The 13,738-nt window shown below is 40.8% G+C and overlaps 1 protein-coding gene across 3 annotated transcripts in view; it reads right to left on the bottom strand.

The window, feature by feature from the left end:
* Positions 1-9,404, bottom strand: part of rnf213b (ring finger protein 213b) — a 38,692-nt gene extending 29,288 nt beyond the window's left edge. Inside the window, exons 1-19 of one of the 3 annotated variants that reach the window (XM_058989793.1) lie at positions 9,305-9,404; positions 8,294-8,462; positions 7,240-7,431; positions 6,652-7,110; positions 6,312-6,397; positions 6,021-6,176; positions 5,633-5,805; positions 5,053-5,324; positions 4,591-4,862; positions 3,839-4,051; positions 3,471-3,684; positions 3,322-3,377; positions 3,068-3,230; positions 2,781-2,933; positions 2,493-2,591; positions 1,819-1,941; positions 1,240-1,414; positions 698-865; positions 280-429 (exon numbers count right to left, since the gene is read on the bottom strand). In XM_058989793.1, the coding sequence (XP_058845776.1) occupies positions 280-429; positions 698-865; positions 1,240-1,414; positions 1,819-1,941; positions 2,493-2,591; positions 2,781-2,933; positions 3,068-3,230; positions 3,322-3,377; positions 3,471-3,684; positions 3,839-4,051; positions 4,591-4,862; positions 5,053-5,324; positions 5,633-5,805; positions 6,021-6,176; positions 6,312-6,397; positions 6,652-7,110; positions 7,240-7,431; positions 8,294-8,440 (3,271 nt within the window). In that variant the 5' untranslated portion in view covers positions 8,441-8,462; positions 9,305-9,404. The remainder of the gene's footprint in view (positions 1-279; positions 430-697; positions 866-1,239; positions 1,415-1,818; positions 1,942-2,492; positions 2,592-2,780; positions 2,934-3,067; positions 3,231-3,321; positions 3,378-3,470; positions 3,685-3,838; positions 4,052-4,590; positions 4,863-5,052; positions 5,325-5,632; positions 5,806-6,020; positions 6,177-6,311; positions 6,398-6,651; positions 7,111-7,239; positions 7,432-8,293; positions 8,463-9,304) is intronic. The other 2 variants (XM_034928670.2, XM_058989794.1) reach the window with 2 other exon arrangements.
* Between the last annotated feature and the right edge of the window lie 4,334 nt (positions 9,405-13,738).

Raw genomic sequence — 13,738 nt, 5'->3', positions numbered from 1 at the left:
GTGACAGGGGAGAACTGACAGCTTCAGTCACACACTTGAAATAAGCTGCTTATTTGATGCTAGAGTTTGGGTTTAACATTACTCCGTTTTTTAACATGTCACAGCATCATCCGAGATCCTTCAGCTATTACTTTGAAGATTTCGATTTAAAATTTTCAATGATGAAATGACCTCTGCCTCAGTAACTCCACATGTTACCAATATACAAGTTATAGTTAGGTACTATATAGTAGGTCATATTTGTTTTTGCAATATGTGTTGAGTAGATGAACGCCTCACCTGTGACTGACTCCGTGATCTTTTTAATCATCTTTATCAGCATGCCAATGTGCTCTTTCTCCTGTTTAAAGGACTTCAGCTCCCACTCTCTGTGGAGCAGCATCTTCTCAACATCAGCCTGGAAACAAACGGCTTTGGATTGCTTTTGTTCTGTGAAAGATCAAGGTTCACCGTTAGCTCTCAGCATACAGTACTTAAACTCCTCGCATTCCCTCCTGAGTGAATGATCAGAAGAGACCCCATAGAAGGTATGATCTTCTACATATTTATTAAGAATTTGTGAATGTTGTTACTGTGTTATTGTACTCTAAATGAGTCACACACAATTAGTTCCAATTCTACTAAGTGTTAATATAGACCTAGCATCCTCTCCTTGTTGTAAATTGCAGTTCCCTATTTGGAGTCTATCAGGACTCACGTTGTCGATACAGCTTGATGAACGTGTCTCGGTGCTCGAGGGTGAGGTTGAGGTGTGTCACCGAGATGGTTCCCTGGAGGAGCCCCTCTGCCAGCGATGCCAGCACAGTCTGCCCCTCTGTCAGCGCCTCTCTCGCCTTGTCCGAGACCTCCACACTCTGCAGGTCTTCTGAGGACAGAGATTGGAATATGAACAGAGGGACTGTATTCATAGAAAAGCGGCACTACAATGGCAGTACTATGGTTCTTTACTAAGGTGTAATGTGGAACAGTAGGAAAGTGGTAGCATTCACATACAGTATTTCACCACACCAGAGGTACGAACCAATACACACTGATGACCGCACTGGTACTAATATGGTACCATGGTACTGTATCAGGTCCCTGTTCAATATTTGTTCTAAATCTATTTTGTTTCTATTGCTGATAATGATGTGCGACCACTGCTGGAATACAGGAATAAATAGTGTAGATGCATGCTGTACACAAGAAGCCAGACACACACACACACACACACACACACACACACAGATAGCCACATACTTTGAGACAGCAGGTAGTTCAGGGCAGTGTGAGGTCTGAGGAGCCAGCCCACCAAGTCGTCCCCATCCCTCACAGCCCTCTGTCTGGACTCCAGGATTATAGCAGACAGGATCGGTGATGGGACACTCTTAGAGCAGGGAGAGATCTTCTCCAGTAACTTCCATTCCTTTTTATTCTGAACACAAGCAACAGACGGGTTCATTTTTAAAGTACAGCTCCAAGCTAGAAGTAGCAGAATCATTCAGAAAAGTTTCCAGAGGTATATTAAATGTTTGAGTGAAAGGCTTCTGTTGTTTGTCTTTCAATTTATTAAGTTTATAGTACGTTAGTATTTCTAAATGTAGCACTACAGAGTGTTTTACAGTTATGGATGATTACAGTGCATAAAGACTACCTTCAGTATACCACCTTTAATAATTCCTACGAATTACAAAACAAAAACGTTTTACAACGGAAAACGCAAAAGTCGTAGTGGAGATTTTGTCTTTCTGCTTACACAATATATGTGTGCAGCTAACTATTCTGACAATACATCTTTTAATAACCATATGCACAAAACAGTAGATAATTGTGACTCACTTGGCAGATGTCAGTGATGGCTTGCTGCTGGAGCTCCACGAAGCAGCTGTGCACAGCTTGGCTGGCCTTGGCTAGATCAGGCTGATTTAAGCAGAAAATGAGAATCTGATTCCAAGGGGTTTCCTGTGGAAATATTGAAACATTTTCAGACCTTATCTGCTATGTCATTTAAAAATACTGCTACTACTACTACTACTACTACTACTTCCCCTTTGGTTTTGCATATATAATTTACAGTCCTTTTTACTGTTTTTTTCAGTTAAATTAGTTAAGGTTCGTCTTTTTTAGCACCCTCAAGGGTGCTAATTTGAATTTTTGTCCAGCTGTCTTTGGACAGCTGGTGTAGTCCCGTCAAACGGACCTTAAATAGGACTACTACTACTACTACTACTACTAAAAATAATAATAATAATAATAAACTGTAAAAAATGGCAACCAAATAAAAAAAGACATTGTTCCAGAACTAGAATGGACTACGTCAGTATCAGTCTCTTAACGACAGTTCTGACAGCTAAACTACTGTTTCGTCATGTATTCATCTGTAATAGTGTCATTATCATATTTTTGAAATGCATTCTTAAAGTGCGCTACTGGTTTACTAAGGTAATACTGCTGAATGGAATGGTTTGTCTGAAGAAGTCCTAAGAGTAGGCCCCCAGGGGTGAACCTCCTACCTGGGCAAATCTTTTTGACAGGTCCCTCTCCACACTGGACCTCCACTTGGCAGTGAGGCCCTCCACAGCACACTCTACACCCAGCAAGCTGTCCCACAGCTGAAACCACAAACGCATAAGCTTACATTCCGATTATATCATAACATAGAGACGAAGCATTGGGAAAAAAATAATATAATAAGTGCTGATCTGCAGTCTGCTTTTTCATATTGCAAACACAAATCAAAATACGGTGTGTGTGTGTGTTTACTATTGCTGTGTTTATATATAAAAGAAATAATTTAGCACCTCCAGTTCCTTGTTGTAAGTGAACCTCACGTCTTGCTCTGTTACCAGCAGAGGGCGCTGCAGAAGAGCGTCTCTCCACTGCCGAAAGTGATTCTGCGTTTCTTCCAGGGTTTCAAACAGCTTGCTTTCCTTCTCGGCGCCCGCTGGAGGTTCCTAGGGAGAGGTTAAAGTATACATTTTTTTACTGAAACGTCAGAGTAGTAATAGGAGTGGTAAACAAGGATATAAGATTTCAAATCTTAAATGGGCTTAAACTGTGAAAAACAGCTCAGAAAATACCACACTACCTTCCCAATGGAGAAGTGCAGTGCCTCAGCAGTCTTCAGGGCAAGCTGAAAGGACATCAGAGGCCCCTTATAGAGCTGGACCAGTCTGGCCATACTGCAGACCGACTTGTGGATACTGATGCACTGGCTGAAGAGTGAATTCAGAACACCAGACGACATTAACCTGCAAGGGAAAGGCACCATCAGTGATGAAACACAGGTAACAAACTGCTTCCTCCAACTAATTCACCATATACAGCACATGCGGGTCCTACCGTTCTTTATCTTCCTCAATTCTGAGAGTGATGAAACTGATGTTTTCATTGATTGCCTGTTGGATAAAACAAGATTTAAAAAATATACGCACTTATCAGAAATGAAACTTTGCCTGTATAAAATTCCCTATTTATTGTAGCGTTCTCACTTGGAGGTCTTTCTCTACTTGATTATTGTTCCCTCTGCCTTGGCATTCCTTCAGTCTGTACAGCACATTCTGGAAAATGTGTTCTAGAACAATACCCATCAGCTTGGAATATATCGGAATGTCCTCTGTGGGGACCAGGGCGAGCCAGCTGTGCACCAGCAGGGGGTCTGAATCCATCAAGGTTTTGTGCTGATCCATCAGGTCAAGCAGCATTCTAAAATTAAAGAGAAACTGTATTACTTATTTAAGAGAGAGATGAGACAGGGACCCCACAAGTGTATACATTCCCAAAGATTAGTAGATTACAATAGACTTAAACAGTCCATATATTCCAAATGCAACAGCTCAAATTGTATAAAACAAAGTACCTTCTTTTATCTGAAAGTGTTCTTATTTTTTCTCTGAATTGCAAGTAATGAACCCCCTCCAGTGCTGCCCGGCTTCTCTCTGGGGTTGTCCTGCCTGAGTCCGTTGTGCCACTCCCCTCGCTGGACTTGCTGAGCTGGTGTAGGAGGGGGACCACCAGTGCCAGCTCCACCACTCCATTCTGGGCACAGCAGTTAATCAATCCAATCACCGTGCTAAACATAACAGCAACCGAGAGAGGATATGAGAATCACAATGTACCGTGTATCAAATTTATGGCGCAATGAAATCCTACAAGTTTCGTGAATCTTATGAGCTATGTGTGCAAAGCACTGTGTCTTTCTACATTGCTTTGGAACACAAACAATAATAGACCAAATCAACACTGTGAGTGAAAATGTCCCGAAAAAGAAAATCTGATTTGTTTTGTAAATTCTTCAGCGGCACCACCTGCTAAATTCAGCTTTTCACAAACAGGTATTAATGCTGTCTTTATTTAATTAACATGTTTAACACAATAGCAACTAAATGCATGGCCTCCATCATATAGAGGGGTGACAGTTTTGTTCAATGGCTTTCAGCACCCCCACTTCTTTAAGATAAACAGGGATTACTTATGAGAAGCATATTATGAGAAGCTACAATGACATCCAACTTGATTATTGGTGTCACACCGATGAGCTAAATTTCTGAAGCTAAAAAGGAAAAGTACTGTATGAAAGTTAGGAGTCAGGATACAAAGTGCAGTACTTACAACCTAACATCATCGAACAGGATCTTCACTTCCTCCAGGTTCTTTTTGAGCTCCTCAGAAGGGCTGGTGGGCAGTTGCATCAGCTGACACAACACAGCCCATTCTTTCAGACTCAGCTGAAGCCTCTGGCAGTTCACAACCTGAAAAGCCAACAGCCCTGCTGCAAGGGGGTTCCTCCCCACAGCGGGGCTCCCGCGGCGGCGCTTCCGAGAGCCAGTTTGAGTGTAGGGCTCCAAGAACAGGAAAACCTGCTCTAGAATCAACGCAGACACCTGTCAAAGTGGGTAGGGAGAAGCATGTGATTACAGGAATGTCAGTTGAGAATCTAAGAGACACCCCTACAAGCACCTGATGAAAATAACTGTATATACTGGTATTTGTATATTAGATCGGTTTGCTGGTATAAAGTAATACAGTTTCAAGTAGTTTTATTTCTAGACACGCATACATACAGATACTCACATGTGCTGCTCCAAATTGCATTGGCTGCATTTCTGGGTAGTACTCGGGAAAATTAAAACAGTTACAGAAATGAGATAGGTGCTGGAAGAACTGGCTCTTGGTCTCTGTGGTTAGTGGAACCAGTTTTTGAAAGACCTGGCCCAGCAGGACCTTGCCAGCAGCTTGCCGCGCTGTCCAGATCCCTTCCTCTTTTGAAGTAAAGATGCCGGAAAACCATCCCCGAAAGCTCCAGGATTCCCGACAATGTACGTGACCCTCATACCGGTGCAGTTCTGGGATGGGAAATTAGACTAGATTTTTCACTGTGCAACAAGGGATGTGAGCAATCCCTTAAAAATCTCTCCCCATTTAAGGTGTTATTTTTTATTTGATTACAATGGAATTTGGTGCACAGTCCTCCCTTGTTATTGAGTCGACTACAGGAGCCAAGGCGAGGATGGCAGTATAACGAAAGTCATTAAAAAATGTAAACATTGCAACGTAACACTTAAAATGTTCCATCGTGCGCGCTATACAGTAAAATGTTTACATTATAATCACATTTTTAATAACGGTCTAATTAAAAAGAAGAAAGTCTTACCATTTATTTGACGGTCATAAGGTATTTCAATTATTCTTGTAGAAATCTCTGGAATTGGATCAGATCTCTTTTGTACTGCATAGTTATAATAAATTAACCTCCCTCTGAATTCACTAACATCAACAGAGATCTGTCCTTCAATGAGACAGCCTGATTTTTGTTGACTCAGATCCCTAAAAACACAAGAGAAAAAAGAGCAAGTATTAAGAGTATTTAGGATTATGGAAATATTAAAGAGCAGAAAACTATTAATGTTACAAACTACTGTAGAAAAAAAAAAATATTACTCTTAAAACATTTTTTTGAAATCCGTGTAGGGAACAATGCAGTGGCAAAGTTAGAGCTGGGAGGTAAAGTAACTGTGACCAGCAGGGTCACTGACTCTTACCTGAAGACATTTATCTGAAGAGCAATCTCTTTGTCTAGAAACAGCAACAACAGTTTGTCCTGTCCTCTCCTAAATTTAAACCCTTTATCAAGGACAAGATAAACATAAATGGTGAACATTGGTTTTTCACTTGGAGTTCTTGCCGGGGAGGCAGCCCTGCAGAAGAGAAGATGGAACACCGTTGTTTGTAAATGCTTTAATTTGCAAAACTTTTTACAACTGTTCAGCACGCGGGTTAGCAGAAAAGAAAGGAAAAGAAAAAGAAAGATGAAGCCACGATCACAGACTCACGTTTGTTCTGCTGTTGTCTTTGCTTTTCCCCCCTTGTTTAAATTCCCCTCATTTTGGTTTTCCACAGCACCGTCTTTCTTTAAATCCTGTGAAGAGTTTGGTGTGGGTCAGTTGCAATACATGGATATAAGTGCAGAGTGTACATATCATTACAGTGCTAGTATTCTTTAATTGCAGTTTCAGTGACGCTGTAATGATGCTACATTGCAATGCAACAACACTCTGCAGCTTATACTGCCTGCCTAATAATAATAATAATAATAATAATAATAATAATACTTTTAGATGTGGCATGCGTTTGTACCTTCTTTTGCTTCGCATTAGGATTTAGGTGGCTTACCAGAACTTCTCCAGCTTTAGGTTCTTCCCTGTTTTGCTGCGTGGCCCTCTTCTGCCGTGTTTGATCGAATGCTTGTGCCTGACTCGGTTCTTGTTTATTCTCAGTGTCTGGTTGCGCCTTCTCTTCTTGTTCCTGCTTGTCCCCCGATGGTCCTGTCTGGTTTCCTTGCTGTGTTGGCTGGCTCTCTCCCTGCTCTGGTGTGCTTTCGGTCTGTGTTTCCGTAGACTGTGTTTGGTTGCTGTCAGTCTGCGTTTCTTGGTGCTTAGACTGCTTGTTCCCATCCTGTTCTTGCACAGTTTCTGTCTGTGTTGCCTTGCTCTTCCCAACCTGTGCCTGGCCGCTCCCTGCTTGTCTCTGCCCCCTCCCCTCCTCTCTCTGGTTTTTCAGACTCTTGTCTTGACAATCCACTGTCGCTTTCTGTTTCTTATTTCTTTTATTGTGTCTTTTATTTGCTTGCGGCTGTGAATTGATAGTAAGAAAAAACGTTTCACAAATGATTCACCGCTGTTTTTGATAGGGGCACCTAAAAAATTAATATCTAGCACCCACCATTCTGAATGATCCATTTCCACCCTACTCCTCACTCACCTGCTCACTTCCTGGAGCCGGGTCTTGCTGCACAGTGTCCCCAACTGGAGTAGATGCCTCCCTTACTGCTGGGTTCCCATTATCGTCCGTCCGTGTTATTCCTCCCCCCGGAGACAGCTCACTGATCTCTGGGTTCCCCACCTGGTCCTGGGCATTGACCACCCCTTTGTTCTTCTTTCTTTTTCTCTTCTTCTGTATGATAGAAAGAAACGTGTCTGTGATGCTGAGATACTGCTCTGTTTAAAGATATTTCTACAGGGCAGGAGCGAGAGTTGAGGAAGTGAAGACATGAAAAAGCTAGGGCAAGAGAAATACATTAGTCCCGATACTGGCACAGACCCATCTGGTTTATAACTTTGCCATCATTCTCACAAGCCCGTCAGAACTGCAGTAATCAGTCAAGGCTGTGAAACACATTTTTTATGCAGTTTTTCTTCTGGCCGCTTTTGAACAAAATAAAGCAACAAAATCTGCAGTTTTTAAATCTTCTTGAGAATAAAAAAAAATTGCTTGAAAATTCTGCCTATTACAAATAGTTGCTTTAACTTTTGCCAGAAGAAAAAGTTGCCTCAAATACACTTCATGTTTCATGGCTTTAACATTGTAGCTCATAATTAGGCATCTGATTTACGGGTTTTACCCAATTTAAATCGATTTTTAAACTGTTGACGACAACTTTGTTATCAACACTTTGTGCTTAAGCATTTGTTTATTTCTAAATAAAACCTGATTTATACACAAATATTTATTTTTTGATTATCTATAAAATAAAAATCCACCTGATTTCACCCGATTTTTTCATTAAATAATTCCACCCAAATTTGGAAAAAAAGATTTACCAGAAAATCAGACGTCCCACCCAATGGCCGACCAGGTGAAAGGTGAACTTTGCCTTTTCTACCTCTCTACCTGTTTGGATTCTTTCCAGTACTGATCAGTTGTCCTAAACCATATGGCAGGTAAGCAATGTGATTGATGAATCAAAGAAATGCCTGCATTGATAGCTTCAGAAACATGCATGATTCGCATTGTTTTATGATGGTGTTGTAGCTACCTTTCTTTTCTGATTGACAGGAAGCCCAATAGATGCACAAGGCTCACTCACGCTCACAGTCTCCTGCTTCTCGCACACACAGTGTCCTGTTGCTGCACCGTGGGCCTCCACACCAGCAGGGGGCACTGCATGATCTCCAGCTTCCATAAAAGCATTAAAACAGACCTATCTGCCAAGGGAATAATTATTGTATACACTAGGCTTTCCTTATTGAAGCAAGGTGATGCACTAAAACAGGTGTTATGTGAATTAACTCAAGTTTTCTGCATGGTACCATAAAACTGATTTCAATGTATGCTTGTTGACATGTACTGTACAGTATATTGGCTTCACTTTCATTCTGGTTTCCTGAGATTGAATGTTGGTACAGTGCACAAAGCAAACAGTAGGAGGTGACACTGGCTACCTAGTATTAGTTAACGCCAGTTTGAGTATATTTTATAAACAGGAAAAACAAGGCTGATGTTTACTAGTATGATTTCTACTGACACTAAGGCAGCTGGTTCCGCTGCAGCCAGTAGCTGCACAACACGAATTCTTAATATAACCATCCATTTCACTTTCTCTAAACTTAAAGTGAATAAAATATAACTATTTCTCTTTCTTCAGCCCTGGTGTTAAACTACTGGCAGTAGTCTTCTGAGGGCTTATTACTGCAGCAGAATTTGTAGTGGTAATAGGAGCCCCCCCAATAAATAAATAAATAAATAAATAAATCTAGTATGTCTTTATCATCATAATTATGTAAACTGTACTGCTAATTTTGGTAGTAGCATACAGTACCATATACACACAGTACTTTGTAAGTCACTGAATTTGAGATACATATCAATGCAATCAATAATGGCAAATGCAATATTTTGTTTTTCTTTAAACAATGTAACTACAATGTAACTATAATACTAAACTTCTGAATACTGAGATTTAGCTAGTATAAGTAGTTTAATAGTCTTACTTTATGTAGGTAAATTACTGTACAGCAAACGAGGATTACAATAAAACAGCACAAACCTGCAGGATATTGTTATTCAATTTTCTTGTTTATCTTTTTCCAATTGTGTTTCCTTAGTCCCCTGTAAAGCTGTTTTCATGGTGCATTGGAGGTAATAATTGAAAGCATTTTAACCAATCAATGGGCTACCAGCCCTGTCGATATGTAAGTAGGCGGGATTTAAGTCACCACCCACAGAAAATTTAAGGGGTCGACAATAAGTACTCAGAATATTCACCTTTTTCTATTTTCTTGAATATTCCTTCAGGAAGCCGCGTTGTTGTTTTTTTGTTGTTGTTTTTTTTTCAAGCTATGTTTATAGTTGAATGCTTTTGCGAGCGTAATCTTGTCTATTTATATTTTGTCTGAACGCTGTTAAGAACAATTATAGTATTGTGATTGTAGTTGTTTTGTCGAGGATCCCTTACTCATAACACCACCCGAGGTCCGCCTAGTAAATTGAAAGTTCAGTTTCGTTTCCTCGTTAGGGGATCCGCAGTATTTACTGCAGAATGTTGCTGTAAAATAAAGGAGTGCCTTCAGTTGATTATGCAAACGTTTCGACAGATGTAACGTCATTTTTGCTACTTTATTTCACAACACTCTGCAGTAAAGACTGCGGCTCCCCTACCGAGGAAACGAAACAGGACTTTTGAATTTACACTAGGCGGGCCTCGGGTGCTGTTATATGAGTAAGGGATCCTTAGATAATAAAATCACTTAGTTTAAAATAAGTAATGTTAATTATATTATTTTATTTATTTCTTAGCAGTGCACAGTGCACAAATATTACATTATTTTAGTTCTGATATATATATATATATATATATATATATATATATATATATATATATATATATATATATATATTGTAAAATTGGCTTTTTCTCTGTCGGTACTGGTGTAAGGACCACAATGAAGTGTATGTGTACAGCAACTGAAAACAATGGAAGGAAACGCAGGCTAGAAACTGTGTTATGTTTTATTAAGAAGGTTAAAAAAAAAAAAAAAAAGTACATACAGAATAAGAGAGACAGGCGTTATCTGTCTGTATCGGGCAGGAGTTGGCTGTAGTTTTACTACAGAAGACTTATACCAAAATATTACACACTGTTATAAAAGGAGGTAACATTAATCTTGTTTTTTTTTTTGTTTGTTTGTTTTTCTGTTATTGGTGTGAAGGCCTGGTTTATGCTGCCATCTAGTGACACAATGCTGTAAATGATGCCAAAAGCTGAGCCATGAAAAGCGTGGTCGTTTGGCTTGCGTGCCGAGCATTATGTAAGCCTAGGCCATTACAATTTTTTTCCAGCAGTCAGGCATAAAACATCTGGCAATACATATGTACGAACAAGTTAACACATTCTGATTTCCCCATTACATATATTCGAATACAGATTGACCAGCTAGTAAGGTCACACTTAATAACCAGGCAGTTCCTGGTTATATATGTTATTAATTATTTATAATAAGGTTAGGGTGGTCGTTTAAGTTGGGGTTATGAAATGAAAGAATGCAAATTGACTTGGTAGTTTCTTAGAATAGTTGCGATTTAAGCTAATTGTTGTCCGTTTAACATAAAGTATTACAGAAAGTCTTTCTGCCACCCAGGGAAGGTTGGTCCTTTCCAGCTTGTATCCAGAGTTACAATATGTCCTCACTCAAAGTCAGGAAAGTCAGCTGTGAGAGTGTAAACGGATAAGGGAGAGCACCCCGTTCAGGCCTCTGGTGTCTCGACAGGCTTCTTTAGTCTCCGCACCACCACCCTTTTCCTGCTCGTGGAGCCCTGGCGTGGCCCCTCGGCGGCAGGGACGAGTGCCTCGGGGTTGGGCTGTGGGGGGCGCTCCTGTCTGGGGGGTGAGGGGCCCCTCCCTGCCCTCATTTCGTCCACAAAGCCCTCGATCCCATCGAACTTGGTGGTGAGCTCTCCCAGCCGCTCCTTCAGCGCGTTGAACTCCTTGAAGAGGTCGCCCAGGGCCTCTGACAGGGGCTGGATCCTGGGGAAAAACACAGCCAGAGGAAAAACAGCTGTTCAGTGTCTAGTGTGTGGCTTACGAGATGGTCTGCTAAAGCAGAAACATGTTTTTGTGTACCCAACACACACAAATACTGTATATATGCTTATATTAAAATTGTGCATACAATACACAAGTATATACATATATTGGATAAATGTCACTTACACCTGTTGGATGCACTCTGGTGTCACTAGCAATCTGAAAGGAGGAGGCTATGTGCCCCTGCACCCACACACCCAGGCAGGCAGACAGAGTGACTCACCTTCCATAGTCCGGCAGCACGGTGTGATGGTCATGAAGGAGCAGGTCTTTCACCTGCGTCATGATGGCAAACTTCCAGTTATCCAGCACCGTGGTGAGATTAGCACAGCCCTTCAGACTCACCTTCTCCGCTGCGAGGAAGCAAGCAACCATTATCCAACTCATGATGAATTATACAAATAATAATAGTAATAAGAGATACTAATCAAGCCCCTACCATCGACTCTGTAGTCCCACTCGGATTGCTGTCTCTTTCGTTTCACTGCGGCACACAGTGTGGCCAGGAGCAGCAATGCCACAGCAGTCTTCATCTTACCACTGCAAACACACACACACAGGGCGGTCAGCAAGGCTAGGTGAAACAGTTTGCAAAGTTTAAAGAAAAAAAAACAAAAGGCAGTTAAGAATAATGTACTATAACAAAAGCTATTCGAGTATAGTTTTGCAACCGTTTTGGACAGTTTTAAAGTTTTAATTTTGATGCAAGACTTTAGTTAACTTAGCTGATTTCCTTGTAAGAACCCAAAGCAGTTTGACTAACTAGACCTATGTTTAACTGTATCTTTACTGCACAGTAACTAATACTGAACATGTGCTAAAACATAGGCAAGCACAGTAAAGCACAAGCGTGGTAAAGCATGGCGACATTTGCAGGTTTCAAGTGGAGTTAAACAGATTTGAAAATAATTTAACTTGTACTACGACAAATATTCAAATCTTCGACGGAAACTGCTTGAAATGTATTCAGTGGCAAAAAAGGACCATGTTTGTATTCATTCATAAAAGGTTGTAACAAAAATATATCATGCAAATAAATGGCATTCATTTTTTCTCTCCTTTCTTTAATCAGTAATTTGATGGGGTACCAGGATTATTTTACTCCTGTGAGACTTTTATTGTAATATGAAAACCTTTTTATCCCTAGCGAATTCAAAATTTAAAAGATTAATTTCAATTTTGAAATCATAAATCAAACATCCCTAATTTGAACACACCTGTACTGAAAAACAGCCCACATGGGGTATTCATACAGACAGAATACTTCCAGGACATCCTGAACACATACATACATACATACATACATTACTGCTTACCTATTGAGAACACAGCGCTGAACAAAATTCCAGGAGCAGACTGCTATTCCCACTGAAGTTTATATTCTTAGTGTTCTGGGATCTCAAACTAAGCGCAGAAGCATCAGCCAGGTCCCTTATATCCACCCTCTCAACCATTACACCCCCCACCCCCTCACTGCGCTGTGCAGGAGACGGGGGGGGGGGGGGGGGGGGGGGGATGTCTGCCAGGCTTGCTCCCAACCCTGCAGCTGTCTCCACTCTCCTACCACTACTGACAGAAACAAACCCAGAGGAAAATTACAAGTTGTCATCCACAAATCAGTATGATGTGCTATTCATTTACAATGCTACAGTATAAAAGATTTCCAGATCTCCTAATTGCATACCACCCTTGAATACTGTATATTTTGTGCTGAATTGTTCCCTGGGACCAAGTTAATTTAAGAACTTTTACATATGTTCCTTAAACTGGGATATCTAACCTAAATGAAAGGGAGGTGGAATATTCAGCCCACTGACTGTCAGGGGCCCTCAGCCGTGGGTCATCACCAGCAGTAAATTACTGCTGGACACTAGGCTGTTACTCTACCTAGATGCATTGCTGTAGAGATACAGGGCTCTTGGTGAGTCAATAAATTACCAGCCCCTTTTTTTTTTTTTCTTAAGGGCTCCGCTCCAGCATAACTGTTTGATGTGGCTGTGTGCCTCTAAACCAGCATTCCTTTGCACAGCTGTAATAGCCTGCAGCACATCTGGGATCCACCAGCCACAGCTATTGTTGTTACCTTAGAAGCCCATATTGGAAACACCAGCTCTATATGTGTTGCCTTGAGAAACAGGATAAGGATAACAACATATGTACTAAGAGCTGTTCCTTTTTAAATCAAGACACATTGTTGGAAAAATACTTTAGTATCTGTGAATACCTGAGTAACTGTTCTGCATGCGCTTAGGGAGCAATTAGGCTGGGGGCCCAGGAAGAGGGAGATATTGAGACTACTGCTGTTTGTACAAAGAACACTGGATTGTAAGATTGTTTTGGAAGATTTTGTGATAAACACTACTTAAACCCAGAACATGTTCACACAGTCTCCTTGGC

Source organism: Acipenser ruthenus, chromosome 17 (genome assembly GCF_902713425.1).
Source record: "Acipenser ruthenus chromosome 17, fAciRut3.2 maternal haplotype, whole genome shotgun sequence".
Taxonomy (NCBI): Eukaryota; Metazoa; Chordata; class Actinopteri; order Acipenseriformes; family Acipenseridae; genus Acipenser; species Acipenser ruthenus.
This window is presented reverse-complemented; position numbering and strand designations above follow the sequence as displayed.